Source organism: Zootoca vivipara, chromosome 5, assembly GCF_963506605.1.
Source record: "Zootoca vivipara chromosome 5, rZooViv1.1, whole genome shotgun sequence".
Classification (NCBI taxonomy): Eukaryota; Metazoa; Chordata; class Lepidosauria; order Squamata; family Lacertidae; genus Zootoca; species Zootoca vivipara.
Window position 1 is genome coordinate 11,253,200 of NC_083280.1, and position 19,297 is coordinate 11,272,496.

Below are 19,297 nucleotides of genomic sequence, written 5' to 3' on the forward strand. Positions count from 1 at the left end.
GTGTGTGTGTGTGTGTGAAATGAAAGCTGATTTAAGCTTGATTTTTGTCTGTGCTTTAATATGCCTACCTTTTGGTGAAACATTCAACCACTTTCTTTGGATAGTTTGGTCATTTTGAAATGGGGGAGGATAAAAGCACATCTTTAAGAATATTTTTTAAATGTGACCTAAGTTGCTTCCCCCTGCCCCATTTTAATTTGAAATTAGAGTAATAGTGTCTTGCTGAAACGAAACAGATTTTTAAAAGCAGGGTTAAGTCCAAAAGATAGGACAATTAAGGGAGGACTTGATAGGGTTCCTAAAATTGTACATTGGTATGGAGAAAACTGGATACAGACAAATGTTTTCTTCCTTTCTCATATACGCTAAGGGCAGGCAAAATATAATAATACGTAGTACATAATTGCATATGTAGCTTGGTTGTTGCAAGGTGTGGTGATGCCATTTAAAAAGGGATTGATACATTCATGAAGGATGGGTCTGTCGTTGTCAATAAGGATGACCGAAAGGAACCCCCATGTTCACATGCCCCCTAACTACGTAATATTCATAAGCATCCTATGACTGCAGGAAATAGCTCTTGCCTTCATCCCTGCTCATGGTCTTCTCAGAAGCATGTAGTGAGATAATGGTATGAAAATTTGAATTTTTTATTACCGATAGAGTAAAAGTTCTGTAAATGGATGTTTTTAATTCATATTTGTATTTTATGTACTATACATGTAAACCACCATTGACTGGACGATCCCTGTTAAACACAGGATGTATATATTCTACAACTCCACATGATGGCAAAAAAATGCAGGATGATCTTAGGTTTCCTCCATTTCACACTATGCACATTAAAAATTTTGCTTCCTCTCTTTCCTGGGCACATGTCTGAAATTCAAGGAAGTCATTAGAAGAGCAAACAGCTACTTTCAATAGGTTGGGGTAGATAATAGTATGAATTGAGCTCTACCACACTCATCATTGCTGAGGATGACATAGACGCAAAGCTTGGAGTTGGTTTCACTTTGTTCAAACCTTTTAATGGGAATTCTTTCCATTATGCTGCAAAGTGTGGCCTTGCTTCCCTTAAACAAGAATTGGGTGTGGAGGTATTTTATATTTTGTGCTTTTCAAGAAGCACAAGATAAGTTATTTTTCAGTGTTTGTCATGTGGATATGTTTGCGAATCTGAATTCACCACCCCTTTGCTCCCTCCCTTCCTGGGAAAGATCTCTCCACGTTCAAGCAGCTAATGCATTCACTGCAATATGGCATTGTTAGGTGAATAAAGAGCTGCTTTTAAGGTAATTAAATTTTCACCTCGGTGCCTAATGAGGCTGAAGCATCTTTTGAAAGCTTTGAGCCGCATCAATTTGCTGCTTCCAGAGATATCCATGGTACATATAAATAATATAAAGAGAATGAAATAAAAGTTATGTTGTTCTGCTTGTTAAGAACATAAAATGTGAAATGCGAGCAAAAGCCCTCTTTGGGGGTAATGAGTTACAGTACTGTATTTTAAGCCTGCGAAGAAAGGACTCATTGGGCAAAAATACTGTTCCTATGGCCAAAACGTTATCCTTGGGCTTCCAGTATCTTTGCTTGTTTCCTGTTCAGAATGCATGGCTGCCTTATTTGACTGTGTTGCACCTGTCCTGTGTCTTGTGAGTTAGAACTGAGGAAGGAGGAATGCTTGTATCTTTCCCATCATCTTTGTCTTTCCCTTGCTGCGGTTAATGAGCAAGGGATTCCCTAGTTGCAATTGCATCTTGGCCCTGAACTTGCAAGGTGGCCTTGGGCAGACCAATATTCTCTTCTGCCACTTCCCCAGCCCACCCAACCTTCCCTTCTCCGACAGGAGGGCAATCCAGACTTCCTTGTTTGGGGCTGCTGTAAGGATTACCGAGACAATGCATGCAAAACGCTAGGCACCTGAAATGTATTCGATGAATGCCAGGTGTTGTGGGGGTATTGTAACGTATCCCAAGCAGAAGTGGTGAAAGGGATGAAGGGCCCTAATAAAAAAATCCAGTCAATTCAGTAAGGTGTCTTTTTGTCTCTTGTGATGTGTTGGGAGTTGGAGGCGATATTATTTTCTTTATCCCCCCCCCTCTTTGTTGGCAGACTTCTTCAAAAGTACAGTGAAGGTGGGAAAGAGACTCATTCAGGAGAATGAGTGAACTGGAGCAGTTGCGGCAGGAGGCGGAACAACTCCGGAATCAAATCAGAGTAAGGAGTTTCTTTTTTGATGCTAAATAAGTGGTGATCTGTGAACATCTTGAGGGGAGAAAAACTGAGGAGAAAAAAAAATGGAGTTTTCCTCCTTCGCCTCCTTTCCCTTCCTAACACCTTTCCCTCCATGAATTATTCCCTTGGTGGGCATCGGGAGGCTGATGCTGTACAGTGGAACCTCGGTTTATGAACACCTCGGTTTATGAATTTTCGGTTTATGAACACCGCGGACCCATCTGGAACGGATTAATTCATTTTCCATTACTTTCAATGGGAAAGTTCGCTTCAGTTTATGAACGCTTCAGTTTATGAACAGACTTCCGGACCCAATTACACCCATGCTTCAGTTTATGAACGCTTCTGTTTAAGTACTCCGCGGACCCATCTGGAACGGATTAATCCACTTTCCATTACTTTCAATGGGAAAGTTCGCTTCAGTTTATGAACGCTTCAGTTTAAGTACCCCGTGGACCGCCTGGAACAGATTAATCCACTTTCCATTACTTTCAATGGGAAAGTTCGCTTCAGTTTATGAACGCTTCAGTTTATGAACAGACTTCCGGAACCAATTGTGTTCATAAACCGAGGTACCACTGTATTTTAAAAGCTCTTGGGATACAATGCTGGGCCACCTCACTGCATGTGTGAATGAAATCAACATTCACTCCTGAGAGGTTTCCAGAGCTGTCTTGCTCAGCTCCTGTGGTGGATTCAGAGTCAACGGGTGCATGTGTGAGCTTTCCCCCCTGTGGCCGCGATGCTCTAGCACAGGCTAAGAACGAACACGGCAGCCTGTGTTTACACCCTGATTCTGAGTTACGTTATCGCCCATGATGGGTTCAGGATTGAAGGCTGAGATTAAGGGGTCAGGCTGAGCAAGCCAGTGTGTGGTAGTACCATCTCTTTCACACTTGTCATCGACTGAGAAAGAAAGCTTTAGTCTGTAGGGGCTGTCATGAAGGATTTTGACTGCACTACAGGACTGCGCTACTTTAAGCTTCAGGTAGTGTTTGGCATGTTTGAACACACATTTCAAGGATAAAACTCGCTGTGTATAGAAAGCTACTGTGCCAAGAAGGAGGAAGCTGGAATAAACCTCCATGATAACACTGTTCTTCAAATTCCAGTTTCTTCTGCGTAGATTGATATTTGTTTATTTTTATTTTAAAGGATGCTAGAAAAGCGTGTAGTGACACAACTCTTGCTCAGGTATGTATGCGTGTTTTAGACAAATATTCTACCTTGCTGCCTGAAGGCCCCTAGTCAGCTAACTGCGATAAAATAAACAGTTAGGGTGAAATAAAATCAATATCAGAAACATAAAACAACCAGATAAACGAAAAGACAAAGATGTTCATTCTTGCCTTTGGGGAAATCTGTGTGGGGAAATTCAAGGGAGGGGATATAGCTATAGCTAAAAGGTTTAGGACACAAAGTCCAGTAGTTAGTAGTTCATTTTTATTCATGTGGACGAATAATAACTATGCGCCTTGCATAGTTCATGTAATCCATGGGGAACTTGAAATATCACCTTACCCAGTACATACTCACTACACTTCAAGGGCATCATGCAGCTACTATCGTTTCAGAAGATCCATTTGTACGATGTCAAAATTGGGCCTTTCCTGTGGAAGCACCTGCCCTTTGAAGCTCCCCACAATATATATATATCAGACTGGCAGCTTATCTGTTGCATTTTCAGTGTCTGCTAAATACATTCCACTTTCAACAAATGGGGATATTTATCCCAGCTGATATCTGTAGTGGATTGGAATTAGCTTTATGTATCTGCTACTGTTGTTTTTAAACTTGTGTGTGTGTGTGTGTGTGTGTGTGTGTGTGTGTGTGTGTGTGTGTGATTTTTATATATGAAACTGTTTTATATAAGCTTCAAATTGCTTTGAGATGCCTCAATTCATAAATGAAATTGATGAAGCTGCTGCTAATAAAGTAATAACTTCTATGTAAAACACATGCAAGGGATGCGGGTAGCGCTGTGGTCTAACCCACAGAGCCTAGGGCTTGCCGATCGGAAGGTCGGCGGTTCGAATCTCCGCAATGGGGTGAGGTCCCATTGCTCGGTCCCTGCTCCTGCCAACCTAGCAGTTCAAAAGCAGGTCAAAGCACAAGTAGATAAATAGGTATCGCTCCGACGGGAAGGTAAATGGCGTTTCCATGCGCTGCTTTGGTTCGCCGGAAGCAGCTTAGTCATGCTGGCCACATGACCTGGAAGCTGTACACCGGCTCCCTCGGCCAGTAAAGTGAGTTGAGCGCCGCATCCCCCAAGTCGTCCGCGACTGGACCTAACGGTCAGGGGTCCCTTTACCTTAAAACCCATTCACTTGATTTCAACCAGGCTGTGGAATGTGCCTATTAGATGGCTAATTCATTATCAGAAGCCCTGTTACCTCCTGGTTATAGACTTGGGCCCCTTGCACACATGAGATATTTACTATAGGAGCCATCTGCTGCAGTGCCTCCTAAAACATGCACCAGAAATCTTCCACAGCATGCTGAGTTTCCACGTAGAGATTCAGTCTGGAAGCTGGAGCCTGATAACATTGATGCCAGTTCTCAGTTGGTCTGTCTCTTTCCAGATAAGGAAATGCTGCTGTTCACCTGTGAAAGTGTCCTTGGTATTTAGATGTTTTGTAGTCTTAACTCTGCCCAGGAGTTGGCTTGGAGTAATGCATGTTCTTCTCCTTTCCTGCCTAGATCACCACAAGCCTTGACTCGGTGGGCCGAATCCAGATGCGCACAAGACGTACCTTGAGAGGCCATTTAGCTAAAATATATGCCATGCATTGGGGATCCGATTCAAGGTTTGTACAGAGAACTGATGTGCATGTTGGAGGATTCTTGCCGTTGTTGGGGAAAAGCCGTGTGCACTCCACAGGCCCACATGAGCACCTGCATGCTATAAATATATTCATAAATTAAGCACAGTAAACAGCAACAAAACATTTACATGCTCAATGAGTCCTTGATCCCCCTTAAAGGCCCAATCATTTGGTAGGGAGTCTTAGCTATGCTTTGGACTAGCTTCATAAAATACTAGATTTGAATATAAAGAAGTACCAGAAGAAAATACTACTTAAAAAAGGTGGGATTTTTTTTAATACTTAAAAACAGATGCAAGCTTTTAACCTGTTCATCCTCAGTAAGCCATACAATCTTGGAAACTCCTTTAGTGGTTAAACAATATATATTTTGGTTCCAGAGTTCTTTCTGTCTCTTGCATCAAGAAAAGGGATGGAAGAGTTCCACAGGTAGAAGTGGTTTTAATTGTTTCTATGGAAGCTCACATGCCAAAATTAATAAGGCTGCAATCAGCAACACCGTTCGGGGTATGCAAAACTGCCTTTTATTTCCTCCATGACTAAGAAACTGCCATCATCATAAGGGAGGGTAGGCTAAGTTATTCCTACCTGAAAGCTGTCTGGAGAACACATATTCTCCAGAAGACATAAATGAACAGCAGGCATTACTCCTATGAGAGCATTGCACTTGGGGAACCTGCCATACCTGACCCTGGGTCCTCAGGCCTGCTCTTAAGGGGAGATAACAATATACAGGAGCCCTTTCTGCCCATCTCTCCACCCCTGCTAGAATGTCGGGCATTTGTTTAGAGTTCAGTAAAAGTAAAGCACGATTGACTTTGCAACATGTTGCCTAGACGTCGTCTGCTGATGCTTCAAAGCCATGCGACTTGCAAGAGGCAAAGGCAAAATCAGGGTCTTGGTGAACGGCTGGGTGCTTGTACATGACGCTTACCCAATTTGAAACCTAGCAAAGGAGGCGCAAAGTTAACTTGATAATGTCTTTTTTTTGTGTGTATGTGTGTTTTGTGGTTATCTTTAGGCTACTAGTGAGCGCTTCTCAAGATGGAAAATTAATTATTTGGGATAGTTACACAACAAACAAGGTAGAGTTTTTGTTTTTTTAAAAAAAGTAATCCATTTTGGCATGTTTTTTATGTGCCTATTGCTGGTGGGCTTGCTTTTTGTTTCCACTGCTATTTTTATTTTATTTTTGTTCTCTACCTGAAGTACTACTTTTGCTGTTTTCCCCCTCTATTGACTCTTTTGCTTTTTATTTTCTCCACCCTCCAATAATTCTAACTCTGCTTTAGTTTATTGTTATTTTTTAAAACTTGTCTTACTCAAATTCTTCCATCTCATTGCTCTTAACAACTGTGGCTCACTTGCTTGGGGAAAACACTGTTGGGTCTCTTGTCTCTTTCTGAGGGGGGGGGGTCATCTGTTGATGTGGGGTTACAGGTATCTTTTGGGAACGGCAGGTTTCTTTGATAAAAAGCAGCTGCATTGCAATCTGAAAAGCGGTGCTTTTTGAAATACGCCCAGTTCTTAAGTTTACCCCATGAGAAAGCAGAAGCTGTATCTTGTCTATTCTGGTTGACTATCTGTGCATCTGTTTAGTGGTTGGCAAATCAATTGCCTCTGATTCCCAGTGAGGTCTCTATGTTTGCTTCTGGCCTTGCTTGGGACCATAAAAATGGCAGGTTCGAAAAAGCTGGACGTGTCCAGTTTGCTATGGCCAGAGGAAAGCCAGAAAGCTGTGCTCTGGTGAGAAGTATGAGCCTGGAGTTACAGACAGAGGCACCTCTCTGCCTCCCCCCAACTTTCAGCGCTGAGCTGGAAATGTGGCAGAATTGTTTGGACTTGCCTCTCTGCTTGAGGGTTATTTGTAGCACCCATGGAGTGCAGAAGCAGAGCTCTCTTCCTCACTGCACACACTGAGTTATTTGGGGGGGGGCAGGCCCATTTTCTCCCCCACCCCCAATCTTCAGCTCCAAGCTTAGAGCTGGGAAGAGAGCAGGCACTTCTCCCCCCTCCCAAACCTTGTGCTGCACTTCAGAGGTGTAGCACAAGGTCAAGGGCAGAATCCTGCTCTTTGAGAAAGGGGAAGCCTGGCGACCACACACTTCTCGGTTGGGCAGTAGGGGTAGCTGTAATTTGGCAACCAGAACTTGGCAGATTTATCCACTTTTCTCCATGCTCGCTTGGAGAACTAGGGAAAGTGCTAAGTTAATTTAAATAATAATAATACAATACGTTATGCCACAGGGCAGGTTACTGAAGGTTATCAGTAAATTGAGGAAAACATAGGAGATATTGGAACATAATCTAAAGCAGAGCCAAATGGTTTCAGAGTTTGGGCAAAGTGTAGTGACTGCTGGTTTTAAAACTCGCTTACAATGTGTGAAAGCACTCTTCCGCTTTTATTTTAATTTTATCGATTTCATAAAATTGTATATGCTGCCTGACTGTAAAAACAAAGAAACACCCCAACAACAATCCAACCTCAAAAGAGGTTTACACAAAGCAGTTTGTCTTGTAGACGGTTCTGTGCCATGTGTTTTCATTGTGATTCTATACTCTGTTGATCTGTCCCAGGAATATGTAACTCCAGTTAGTAAATAAAATATTAACGATGACTCAGAGAAATAAAAATACTGGCTGACTTCTTTTTGATGGCACAGTGATTGAGCAGCCTGCTGAGATGCTTGCTTTCTGGTGCGGGGAATATCATAACACCTGTTTAAAATATTCTCACCTTACGAAAATCCAAGTAAAATTGGGGAAGTTGCAATTTGAGAACATAAATACGTATTCCCTCACTTCATAGTGTTGTTCTCTCAATATTTGCCATGAAATCTTGGTTCTCCATCTAGAGAGCAGGCTCTGTGAATCAACACCATCTCTCAATGCAGCAGTGGTAGTTCAGGCAACCCTGGCGAAGCCTGCATATGGTTCTGGAAGAAGTTCATTCATGCTCAGACGGCAACTTCTCCCTCTTAACTGTGTTTCCCCCCCTCCCTTCTGCCCTGAAGATGCATGCCATTCCTTTAAGATCTTCCTGGGTCATGACCTGTGCGTACGCCCCATCTGGCAATTACGTCGCCTGTGGTGGATTGGACAACATCTGCTCCATATACAACCTGAAGACACGAGAGGGCAATGTACGAGTGAGCAGAGAACTACCCGGCCATACTGGTCAGCAGGCTTCTGTTTCTATTTGTTTTGATGAAATGGTGACTTTATTTGAACTTCTGCAACTCCCTAAAAGCAGAGGAGTCGAAAGTGAAATGCGTAACTAGATATATCTGTCGTGGCAGAAACTGTTCTGCTACAATGGGTCATTTCCCATCCCGTCTACTTTGAATGCCCCCCCCCCCCGCGGGAAAAAATACATTACCCAATTGCTGAGCTGATGTGTCTTATCAGCCAGTGTCATTGCCAAGCCATGGTTTAACCTTACGACATCATTCACACACAGCCCTTTTGTTGCCGCTTCACTTCTCCCTTTGTGCCAGTGGCACAACAAACCAGGAAGCCACAGTTCATTGCACCTTCCCATTAAATGCAAACTGGGGAGCTATGATGAATAGCTTCCCAACAAGCCAGACTTTTAAACCAGAAATATTTCCTGCGAGACATTTGGCTGGCTGTTTTAAGTTGGGTGGGGAACCTCTTTTATATTTAGGGCTGCATTCCTTTGGGGATAACCTTTGGGGAGCCACACTATTTTTAAATTTTCATTTCTATCTTGCATGGTTTCCGTGCTCTGTCCCTGCTCACAGCTGGACTGAGGAGAGGCTGCAGCCAAAACTGGAGTGGCAGAGAGCAGTGTTCTCTCCCACTGTGCTGAGTCCTTGTGAATTAAGGCATGGTTGCTGACACAGAGACATTTTATGCCTGAAGTTGGCACCTGGAAGCGTATTCCAGTGTATGACTCAATATGGCCTAGGTGCTGCTGCGCTGATGTTATTAGAATTATAATTTATACACCACCCTTCATTTTGAGAAGAATTACTCATCTACTTAACTGTGCAGCTTCTTCCCAGCTCCTGAGTTGCCCACCTAACACCAAACCTTTGCAGCCTTGAGGGTTGAAAACAATTTAAATGAATAAAAGCTGAAATTTTCAGGGCACTGGATTTCAATTACATAATGCGCACAACCTGCATTTTGGATCTCTTCTTAAGTGATGGGTTTTGCCTCTGACATGTTTCCTGTTTCGCATTTCTAGGGTATTTGTCTTGTTGTCGCTTTCTAGATGACAACCAAATAGTCACAAGCTCAGGAGATACCACCTGGTGAGTTTCTTGGGTTTTCTTTCGCGACACGCCTTGAACTGTCTGGACTGCATGTTTTAACCTTCTGTGTTTAAATGTTTTTCTTTTGCTCACAGCGCTCTATGGGATATTGAGACTGGCCAGCAGACTACTGCTTTTACTGGGCATACCGGTGACGTAATGAGCCTCTCTCTAAGCCCAGACATGAGCACCTTTGTTTCGGGTGCCTGTGACGCATCATCCAAGCTCTGGGATGTCCGAGACGGAATGTGCAGGCAGTCTTTCACAGGGCACGTGTCTGACATCAATGCAGTTTGTGTAAGTGGCTAGCTATGCTCAACTACACCGAGAGGGAAATCATGAATTTAAATGACGCTGTCATGCGCATGCACTTCGGGCTGTTGAGGGAGCTGCCACAAGTGTTGTCAAACGTGGATGAGTGGGTCATGGAATATTGGCAGGTTGGCTGCTGTGAGGAAAGCGCACACAAAAAAAGTCAGTTGGACACAGGAGAAGAAAAGCCTCTTATCAACCACGGGGTGCTTGTGGTGAAGAGGGACTGGTGAAGCAAGAGAACACGAAGTCTCTGTTAATGCCAGTCCTTCTGATCCAGCGGTTCTGATCCCTGAGATTCTCACATGATCAAAGTAACTTTTCTTTTTAAACTTCTGTAAAACGCCAATAATTAAACGGTGGGAAGAGAAACCAGGGGTTCATTTTTCTATTTTGCCATTTTTTTAAAAAAAAAAAGTGTCTGCTGAAGTCAGGTTTCAAGCCAGGGTGCTGTATAACAGGAACAATGAACCTTCCACCTAAGGGCCACATTCCATGCGGGGAATCCTCCATGGGCCACATGCCAGTGTTAGGTGACTCCACAGGCCGAAAAGGGCAGAGAAATGGATGGGACTCTTTAGGCAGAAAATTGCATCCCAGCCAGGTCAAGATGAGAGATTTCTAATCTCTAAACACTTCCAGCCTGGCTGGCGAGAGGCATTGCGGCTCAAGGGCTCATTCCAGCCAGGCAAGAAACATGCGAGGAGAGCCATTGAGGTGAATGACCTGGGGAGAGTTGTAAGGGCCAGACAGAGACCTGGAGGGGCTGCATTTCAGCTCCTGGGCTTGAGGTTCCCCGTCGCTGCTGTTGTAAATTGAAACCTCAAGTCCTTAAATTGCATTTGTCCACACTGACATGTCCTCTGAGAGGAGCGCAGAGAGAAGAAATGCCATGGTGCATCTGCAGCAGCACAAGTGGATGCCTTCATGTGCCCCAGCTGCAGCAAAACATGTCTCTCCTATATCGGTCTCTATGGCTACAGCAGGCTCTGCAACCTTCCTACAGCTTGACCCCACCCTCAGAGCAGCACTCCTTCATTGTGTTCCGAGGCAGACAGATGCCAACAAAGGCACCTGGTCTCTTTGGAGAATAATTCCTGTTGTTGCCCTGTTTGTTTCTCTTCACCACAACCCGTCTTGTTTCTCGTTTCACTTCCCAGTTCTTCCCCAACGGCCATGCCTTTGCCACTGGCTCTGATGATGCCACCTGTCGGTTGTTTGACCTGCGAGCTGACCAGGAGCTCATGATGTACTCTCACGACAACATCATCTGTGGGATCACATCCGTCGCTTTCTCGAAGAGCGGCCGCCTCTTGTTGGCGGGCTACGACGACTTCAACTGCAACGTTTGGGACTCCCTGAAGGGAGAGCGTGCAGGTTAGTTGATGTGCTTACAGAACGGAACAGCTCTTTTGGGGTTCCACTCTGCGGAATGCCCTGCATGTTCAAAAGCTCATACTGGCAGCCAAGGGTGCTGCTCAGCTTGAGGCAACAGCTCCAAGAGCTGTGTGAGAGGACCTGGCCAGTCCATCGATTTTATAAGACTAGCCACAGCAGGATGGTTCCACTAACACCAACAGTTCCTGCCAGAGACGAGATTTAAGTACAATGCCTGGAGAGGTGGAAGAGATGGGAAAAGTAGTCTCAGGTTGGGAGCTGCAGCTGAGTCTTCTTCCATGAACAGAGCAGCCTCACCCCCTATTTTATTGGTTAAACTCTTCACCCAGAGAACCCCAGTGATGGGGAGACACAGTATCCCAATCTGTCATAAACTCACAGCTTTCTGGATTCTTTGAGACCTGTAATATTCTGTCCAGATTAAAGAAATGGAGGGATATTTTTGTGGCTTTGGATGCCATTTCTTCTCTTGCACAACCTCAGCTTGAAAGGAATGAAAGCTGTGCAGGTTACCTTACACATGCTCAAACATGAGAGTTCGTTTAGATCAGCAGAACGACCAATGCTGCTTGGTGGTAAGTTGGTTCAAGACTAATTTAGAGTGCCGTTGGGAACATGTTACAGCTGTACTATCCAGTCACTTAATTCCTAGAAAGACCACAGACAGAACATGATGGCACCTTTAGATGAGGGCAGCAGGTTGTTTAAGGCTTCCTGGCGACATATATTTGGTCCAGCTTGGGATTTAGAATCATAGAATCGTAGAGTTGGAAGAGACCACAAGGGCCATCCAGTCCAACCCCCTGCCAAGCAGGAAACACCATCAAAGCATTCTTGACATATGCCTGTCAAGGCTCTGCTTAAAGACCTCCAAAGAAGGAGACTCCACCACACTCCTTGGTAGCAAATTCCACTGCCGAACAGCTCTTACTGTCAGGAAGTCCTTCCTAATGTTTAGGTGGAATCTTATTTCTTGTAGCTTGAATCCATTGCTCCGTGTCCGCTTCTCTGGAGCAGCTTGATCTTTCACACCAATGTCTAATTTGTCCTTTCGGTCATGTTACTTCCAGGAGAACCTATTGTGGCATGATGGGATGGTGTGTTGGACTTGAGCTAGGGAGATGTGGGTTTTAATTCCTGCCCAGCTGTGAAGCGTATTGAACGATGTTGTACCATTGTTTCTGTCTTTGCCACCCTACTGTTGCCATCCAAGCTGTTGAAATGGTTACGTATGTTGCTGTTAAGCTATTGGAAAGATGGCGAGATAACAAATGTGGTAAATAATAAGCCTCCTTTTGGGGCCACCTGTCCTAATGTTATTTTTGTTTTCTCCCCCAGGCGTCCTTGCTGGCCATGACAACAGAGTCAGCTGCTTAGGAGTTACCGATGATGGCATGGCTGTAGCTACAGGATCTTGGGACAGTTTTCTCAGAATCTGGAATTAATCTGGCAGTACACACACACACACACACACACACACACACACACACACACAACCTTCTCCACCGAGATCTGGAGAGATCAGTGCTGCAGCCTATTGCTGTGAAATAACATTTCTACCTTGTATTTACAGGTGAAGTTTTTCTACTCACTGATTTATTGCATAAATAGGCTTTCTGTAAATGAAGTATATATATATATATATATAAAATCAAGCGAAGTCGTGGGTGGGAGAAATTGGTGACTTTGATGCATTGGGGTGGGGAACAGGACATAATATTAATGGTTGACAGAAGCTAAAAGAGCCAGTCCATCTTGTGTTTGGCTTGGCTACATTTCCTGGAGGGATTTTTGTTTGTGCCTATCCCTGCTAATTCTGTACCTTTTTTTTGTACATAACTAAAAATACACATAGCAGCCAATCATGTAACATTTTGTCTGTAAGTAAAGAAATAATGTTTGCAATTTTTTTTAAAGAAACTGCATTTATATAGCTCTACATTTAATCTGAGATGTCTCTTTCCGCCTGAGTTCTGCGGCGGATCAACTTAGATTGCTGTTTTGATATGTTTTTATTCCCCCCCAGTGAATTTACTGTAGATAAAGTGTGAAGTTATTGAGCTGTTTGTGGATTTTATAACAGAAAGTGTTTGAATTACTGCTTGATCTGTCTTTGTTTCTATCCATTTAAAAAACAACAACCGGAGAGAAGGCCCCGACGACTTCTTGTGACACCTAGCGCCTTACTTGCTTGTTGACCAGTTTGTTTAAATAGGAGGTTTGATCCTATTTGCCTGTGGACCCTGGCTAGTCCATTGGCAGTCAGAGGGGCTCTACGCACCAGGGGGTTAAATAGGTCATCAGACAGACATTTCACAAACAAGAACTGAAATATTTTGGTCTGCAGAGTATATGAGCTTCCTTCCAGCAGCCTCTAAAATTTGGATCAGCCTATCAGTTGAGGGACTGAAGCTGAAAAACGGCTGAGGCAATAGTTTGTTTTTGTTGGAGCAGTTGTAAATGGGAAGTTTTGGCCTACTATAAAATCAGCCTGTACAGTCTGGTACTATAAGGTTGAGCCACTTTCTAGCAAAGATGCTGTTTCTCATGGGATCGTACCACTCCATGTGGGGGCATAACGCTGTTTTGAAGGCACCTCCTCTCACATTCAATCTCGTTCTCCTTTACAATCCACAGGTTGATCTGTTTGTCAGGTAGAAAACACCCACCTGATGTTTTGCACATGCAGAGAAACGATAAGAGCGGGAGTGCATTCAAGCATTCTTCCAACCATGGGATTTGTGTGCTAGCATAAGTCCTGGCTCTTAGAACCTTCTGCTCAGTTGCACCGATCAGCCGCTCTAGGAAAGGCTGAAAGTTCATTCTAATACTGCCAAGTTACCCAGACATTCCACAGCAGAACAGAGTTGCCTTTTATGTGTGCCTGTCCCAGAAACGGCGTGGCATTAAATGCTCTTGGGGCGGCTGCTCTTGATGGGAGTTGGGAGTCCAGGAATATCTGGAGGTCCACAGGTTCCCTGAACCTGGGCATTTATTTCCCTTTGTCTTCATCTCTCTCTCTAGAACATTTCATCCCCCAGTTAATCCTGATCCATTAATTGGTACAGTTTCAGCCTTTAATTGGGAGCCAGGTGTTACGGAAGAGCATCCTAACGAAGTTCACCCAGTCACAGCTCATAAGAACTGTTTGCTGAAATACAGCAAAGGGTTAGAAATAGCTTTTAAAAATAAAAATAATCACTGGAATCAATTTATGGTGCTGGTAAAAAAAATGTGCCTGTGCTTATAATCAATTAAGTGAATCACACCCTTATGGAAATATTAAAAGAGTGGACACGGGAGGTGTATCCTTGGTTGTCTTCTCATTGTGCACACAGTATCAGAAGGTGCAATTTTACATTGCTGTTACGTGCCCATTTCTCAAAGTGTGGGGTAAGAGGAGCTTTTAAAACAATCCCAATTCTGTTGGCAAATATCAGGAGCTGTCGACAGTAAAACAGTCTCGCAGCTGAGCCATCTGTTTTGGCAAGTTTCAGCCGAATTTTTAATCACTCATTCCAGCCTTTCGATTTGCCCTGGTTTACCACAGTAAAAGTGCCAATTCATGTGCCAAGCATAGTGGATTTAGTAGTGGTGAAAAAAGACATTACTACATTGTGATTTTTCAGGAATTTGCTCCTTTGCACACTAACAAAACTATTGTCTGTGTAGGACCAAATTCACAAGCGCACTTGTATTTTCCTATGGATCAGATCCTGGTATCTGGATCAGAGAGCACAGGGGTCAAGTAATGTTTCAGGATTTATTGATGATATTAACAATTTTTTCTTTTCATGCTCAGGCAGTCACTCTGAACTGTGTACAAACTCTGTACGAACCTCCCTTGTTACAACAAACACAAGCCACCTTTTGAATTGACCTTAGGACTGACTTGCACTTGTAAAACTAATGTAGTCCTCGAATTGAAAAGTGACATACAGTAGCTCCAGTACAACTTTGAAATTAAGAATGGATTGGTCAGTGAGCCAAACAAGCTGGCAGATGTTACATAGCCGCTTCTGCTTTGTGCCAGTTAAGGGGTGCGACAGCTTATACCCATGTATTAGAATGCATTCAGTGACCCTGGGCATGGATACACGTGGAAATGCCTTGTTTATAGATGAGCCTGTATGCCTGGAGTTCCCAACATGGTACACTAGCCATTTATACCTCCCAAGTACCCTTACCCATATGTGTGTGTGTGTGTGTGTGAGAGAGAGATTTTTCTTTCCTTGCCTACTTTTTTGTGTCATTGGGCAGGGCGGGGTGGTTCTGAGCATCCTTGGTTTTTCTTCTGTGAAATGAGTATTTTGTGATGCCCATGATTTACCAAGTACAATTTGTGTTTGTGAGAGTTACAGATCAATTAATGGAGGATTTTGCAGGTGTGGCATGTGGAGTTTTGATGGGAAATTTGCTTATTTGTAGCGTTTTGGACTTGGTTGCACAGAGTGCTCAAATTCCGCTTTACAAAATGGATGTGGTGTTTGTTGGTATAGACCACCCCTATTGATTTAGCTATACATGTCCCAAGTCGCTATTGTTCTAGCGCCATTCATGTCGGATCACAGCTTGAAATGAACAGAATATAGGCAAGAGGCAGAGCTGTTTCCTAATGTTCCCTCTGTTTGTTTTAGTGGGGCTTGTTCAGAGAAAGGGGCAATAGTGCCGTGGGTTTGCAAGCTGTGGCCTATGTTAAGCTGTCCAAAGGCTATTGCTAGGCCAATTGCAGGATTACTCTGGTTTCCAACAACACAAGGAATGTAGTATATTTGAAATATTTGCATTCCTATTTGGGTTCAAGTTCATGATTTGAGTACTGCCAGCTGAACTTGGCATCTGAACACTGGAAGTACATCCTTACCTCCAAGGGGGGTCCGTCATTTTGCCTCTCTGTTCTTGGCTTACTTAGGAGTATCAGCATCCCTAGGGCAGATTTTTCAACCCCTTGTTCCTTACTACAATTTCTTGCAAAAATTTACCTGCCAGCTACATACATGGTGGCCTCCTCTCGCATGTATTGCACTAAATGATGTGGAGCAGAGCAGCGATTTGCCACGTGGATATGCCAAGTGGCATATCATTTCCCACCTATTGAGCCGAGCCACAATTTGTGTGAATCAGCCAGCCTCCGTCTTCTAAGAGAACCAAGGGTGTCTAGCTCATATGAGCATCCCAGGTTGAGTCAAGGGTTTGAGCGTTTTTTCGCCAAAGAGAAAGGTTGCCCGTGAATTGGCAATGTTACATTTCCTGATATGGAACATGTGCACTGCATGAAATGAAAATCACTCTTGGTCTTGTTTCTTTAATCTGCTCGCCCCACCGCAAAGTTCCATATTATGGTACTTCAGAGCACAGCCAAAACATCCAGAGAGTGTTTCCTCTGCCCTTTCTCCCCATCTCCCACTAGACTTTATGTGCTATTGTTATTCAGATGTCAGCGTGACTAGGTCATTTTCGGTTGTGGCTTTCAAGGAGTTTGTGCATCAGAGTGACTGCCAGTAGCATTTCATAGAATCATAGAAACTTAAGAATTGGAAGGGACCCAAGGGTCAATGCAGGAATCTCAGCTAAAACATCCATGACTTACGGCCCGTAGAAATAACACAGCTGGGATCAAGGGTGCCAACAAATGAAAACTGGCCACCATTTAACAACAGTTCAAAAATACCCCATCTTCTCCGGCGGCCCCAGTTGCCCGGAAAGCATCCGTAGGCTTCAGTCATGGGGCAAGCCAAGCCAGGGCCCAGAGTGCCTCCCACTTCTCTGTGGCTGCAATAGGGCTTGCCATGTGAACAAGGTCTACAGCCAGCCAAATCCTCTGTCTGTGGGTGGGACCCAAAGTCGTGCATTTGCAGTGGGGCTTCTTAAATGTTCTCCCTCCCTGCTGAGCAGATAGCCCTGAATGTTGGGTTGGGAGAAGGATCTTAAACGCCATTGGCTGCAGCTGGGAGGGAAAATAGCCAATGCTATTTGGGATCCCGGTCCTTAGGTAGAAATGTCCAATGGCTGTCTCTGACCTTGGAAGTTCAGGGTCTCTGTGTTACGCCTCCTATCTTGGTCTGGCATGCATGCTGCCCAAACAACTTCTTCCATGTTTGGGCCACTTGCATGCCATCGTCTTTTTTCTTTCTCAAGTCAGTTACTGATTGTAAAATACACGCAAGACTGTTAAAAATGCTCGATGATGTTGCGGTGAGTACGTGAACAGTATTACTAATGACTTATAAATGACAATTATTATTTTTTTATATGTGCCTGACCTTTCTCGTGCCACACGACGTTCGGTTTTGACTAAATGTGGGCATCTTAAAGAGACAGTTCAAGCCTTTGCTTTTACAACACAATGGTGCTCTTTCTTTCCTCTTCACGGCAACGCATCTCGCCATGTGTATATTCGCATTGCCATCCAAAGGAACTGCATCCGTTTTCAGAAGTGAATGGGGTTTTCTGCTCTTAACGACTTGCTTCAACCTTTTCACATCCAGGGTGTGTGTGTGTGTGCACAGTGGTTTGGTGTATGTGTGTGGTTCTCTCTTTTTACCTTGCTGCCAGCTTCTTTTGAGGAAAAAAAAAACCCTTCCAAAACATTTCCAGGTGCCAAGTGATTCTGCACCGCCTTTTGGATTGTGTATTCAGAAAGTCTTAAAAATTATTTTATTTAACCTAATTAAAAAAGAAGAGTGCAGGGACCTGTGCCATTTGTTCTTCTAACAGTGCTGTTGTATAAAGACTTCCCTGTGGATTAAAAAATAAAAAAAATCACTTGCTATGAATTGTTTATATTCCTGCCTCCCCCCCCCACTATAACAAACGTTTCCTTTGTATTTGTACAGTGGTTCCGTGAAAGATGTTACCCTGACTTGATATTGTAACCAATAAACTGCTTTTAACTAGGATTTCTCTGCCTGCCGTGGTTCATTTTCCTTTCCTTTCTTCTCTCCTGTTTCTTTGGAAATGTGAGTTAATATGGCACATGGCTGTATAATACTCACGCCTCTTTCTTACGTTCAGAACCATTTTTTTATATGTCTAAGCATCTGATATATTACGTAACTACCATATATACTGGGGTAGCTGCAAAGAAGTGTGAGTAAACTTTGCTCAGACAGTGGAGCTTGTCTGCTTCCATAAAGGCCATTGCCAGGGGAGCCACTGAAACAGTATGGGACACTGGAAAAAGGGGAGATACTGCCAAAACTGAGGGAGGCTGCCTTGCATATGTGATCCCCCCCTCCAGTCTTACCCATATAGCTGATAAAATGCAATGAGCAAAATTGTTTGCTTGATTTATTAGCTGCCTAGTATAAAAACCATTTCAAGGCAGCAAAAGGTGGAAAGGAAATTTTGGTACTGTATTGCAAAAGATTAGATACCTGAATTGTCCTGAGATAGTGGTTTAGAAGGTACAGTCATACCTCGGTTTAAGTCTGCTGCGGCTTGAGTACTTTCGGTTTGAGTACTCCACGAACCCGGAAGTGTTTACTTCCGGGTTCCGCGGCATCCGCAGAAGTGTTCTATTGGCACTTCGTGTACGCTTGCTATCGCCGCTCCATTTAAGTACTTTTTGGGGAGCGAACGGCTCCCCGGAACCAATTACGTACTTAAACTGAGGTGCCACTGTAATAAATTGACTATAATAATAGACATGGGAAGAATTAATGTGTGTGCATATATAAATGGCCACATAAATTACACACACATGCATAGTACATTTTGAAATGAGCATTCTAGAAATGGTCAAATGCCAGTTTAAAACAAGTTGGTCCCAGCTTAAACTAAATAATCACTAAGGTCTTAAAAGTGTTCTAGACTGTCTTCTATAAAAACCTTAGCCATTTCCTGCCACATGCCTTCTCAGTCTCAGCTGTGATCAAACTGTTAATTTTTTGCCTGTGGCTCCAGCATAAATCCTTTTGTGATACATGACCACTGCAATTACACAGGACAGTAATGTAAAATGAAATCCTAATAAACTGTCACCAGTGTTCCTGAATTCCCATCACAAACTGACTTGAAAGTTTGGAAGATGCAGAATGTCAAACATCACATTTTATTTAGGACAACCGATATGACCACTCTTGTTTTACTTAGAATATGGTTTCCCCTTAAAGAAGTAGAAATTACAGATTAAAGCTTATTAACAAAAATAGTCTCTTTGGATCAACCAATATTCTTTATGGTTAGCCCCTGAATTAGATGAGCTTTAGTTTAGCAGCTAAAATTTAGCTACAGCAACAATTA

General features: G+C 43.5%; 1 protein-coding gene across 1 annotated transcript in view; it reads left to right on the forward strand.

Moving 5' to 3' along the window:
- The window catches only part of GNB4 (G protein subunit beta 4), a 30,488-nt gene extending 12,286 nt beyond the window's left edge, over window positions 1-18,202 (forward strand). Inside the window, exons 2-10 of the mRNA XM_035134154.2 lie at window positions 2,116-2,220; window positions 3,394-3,432; window positions 4,939-5,045; window positions 6,085-6,148; window positions 8,078-8,240; window positions 9,277-9,343; window positions 9,439-9,640; window positions 10,816-11,032; window positions 12,392-18,202. Of these exons, the coding sequence (XP_034990045.1) occupies window positions 2,164-2,220; window positions 3,394-3,432; window positions 4,939-5,045; window positions 6,085-6,148; window positions 8,078-8,240; window positions 9,277-9,343; window positions 9,439-9,640; window positions 10,816-11,032; window positions 12,392-12,498 (1,023 nt within the window). The 5' untranslated portion in view covers window positions 2,116-2,163 and the 3' untranslated portion in view covers window positions 12,499-18,202. The remainder of the gene's footprint in view (window positions 1-2,115; window positions 2,221-3,393; window positions 3,433-4,938; window positions 5,046-6,084; window positions 6,149-8,077; window positions 8,241-9,276; window positions 9,344-9,438; window positions 9,641-10,815; window positions 11,033-12,391) is intronic.
- Window positions 18,203-19,297: the final 1,095 nt, after the last annotated feature.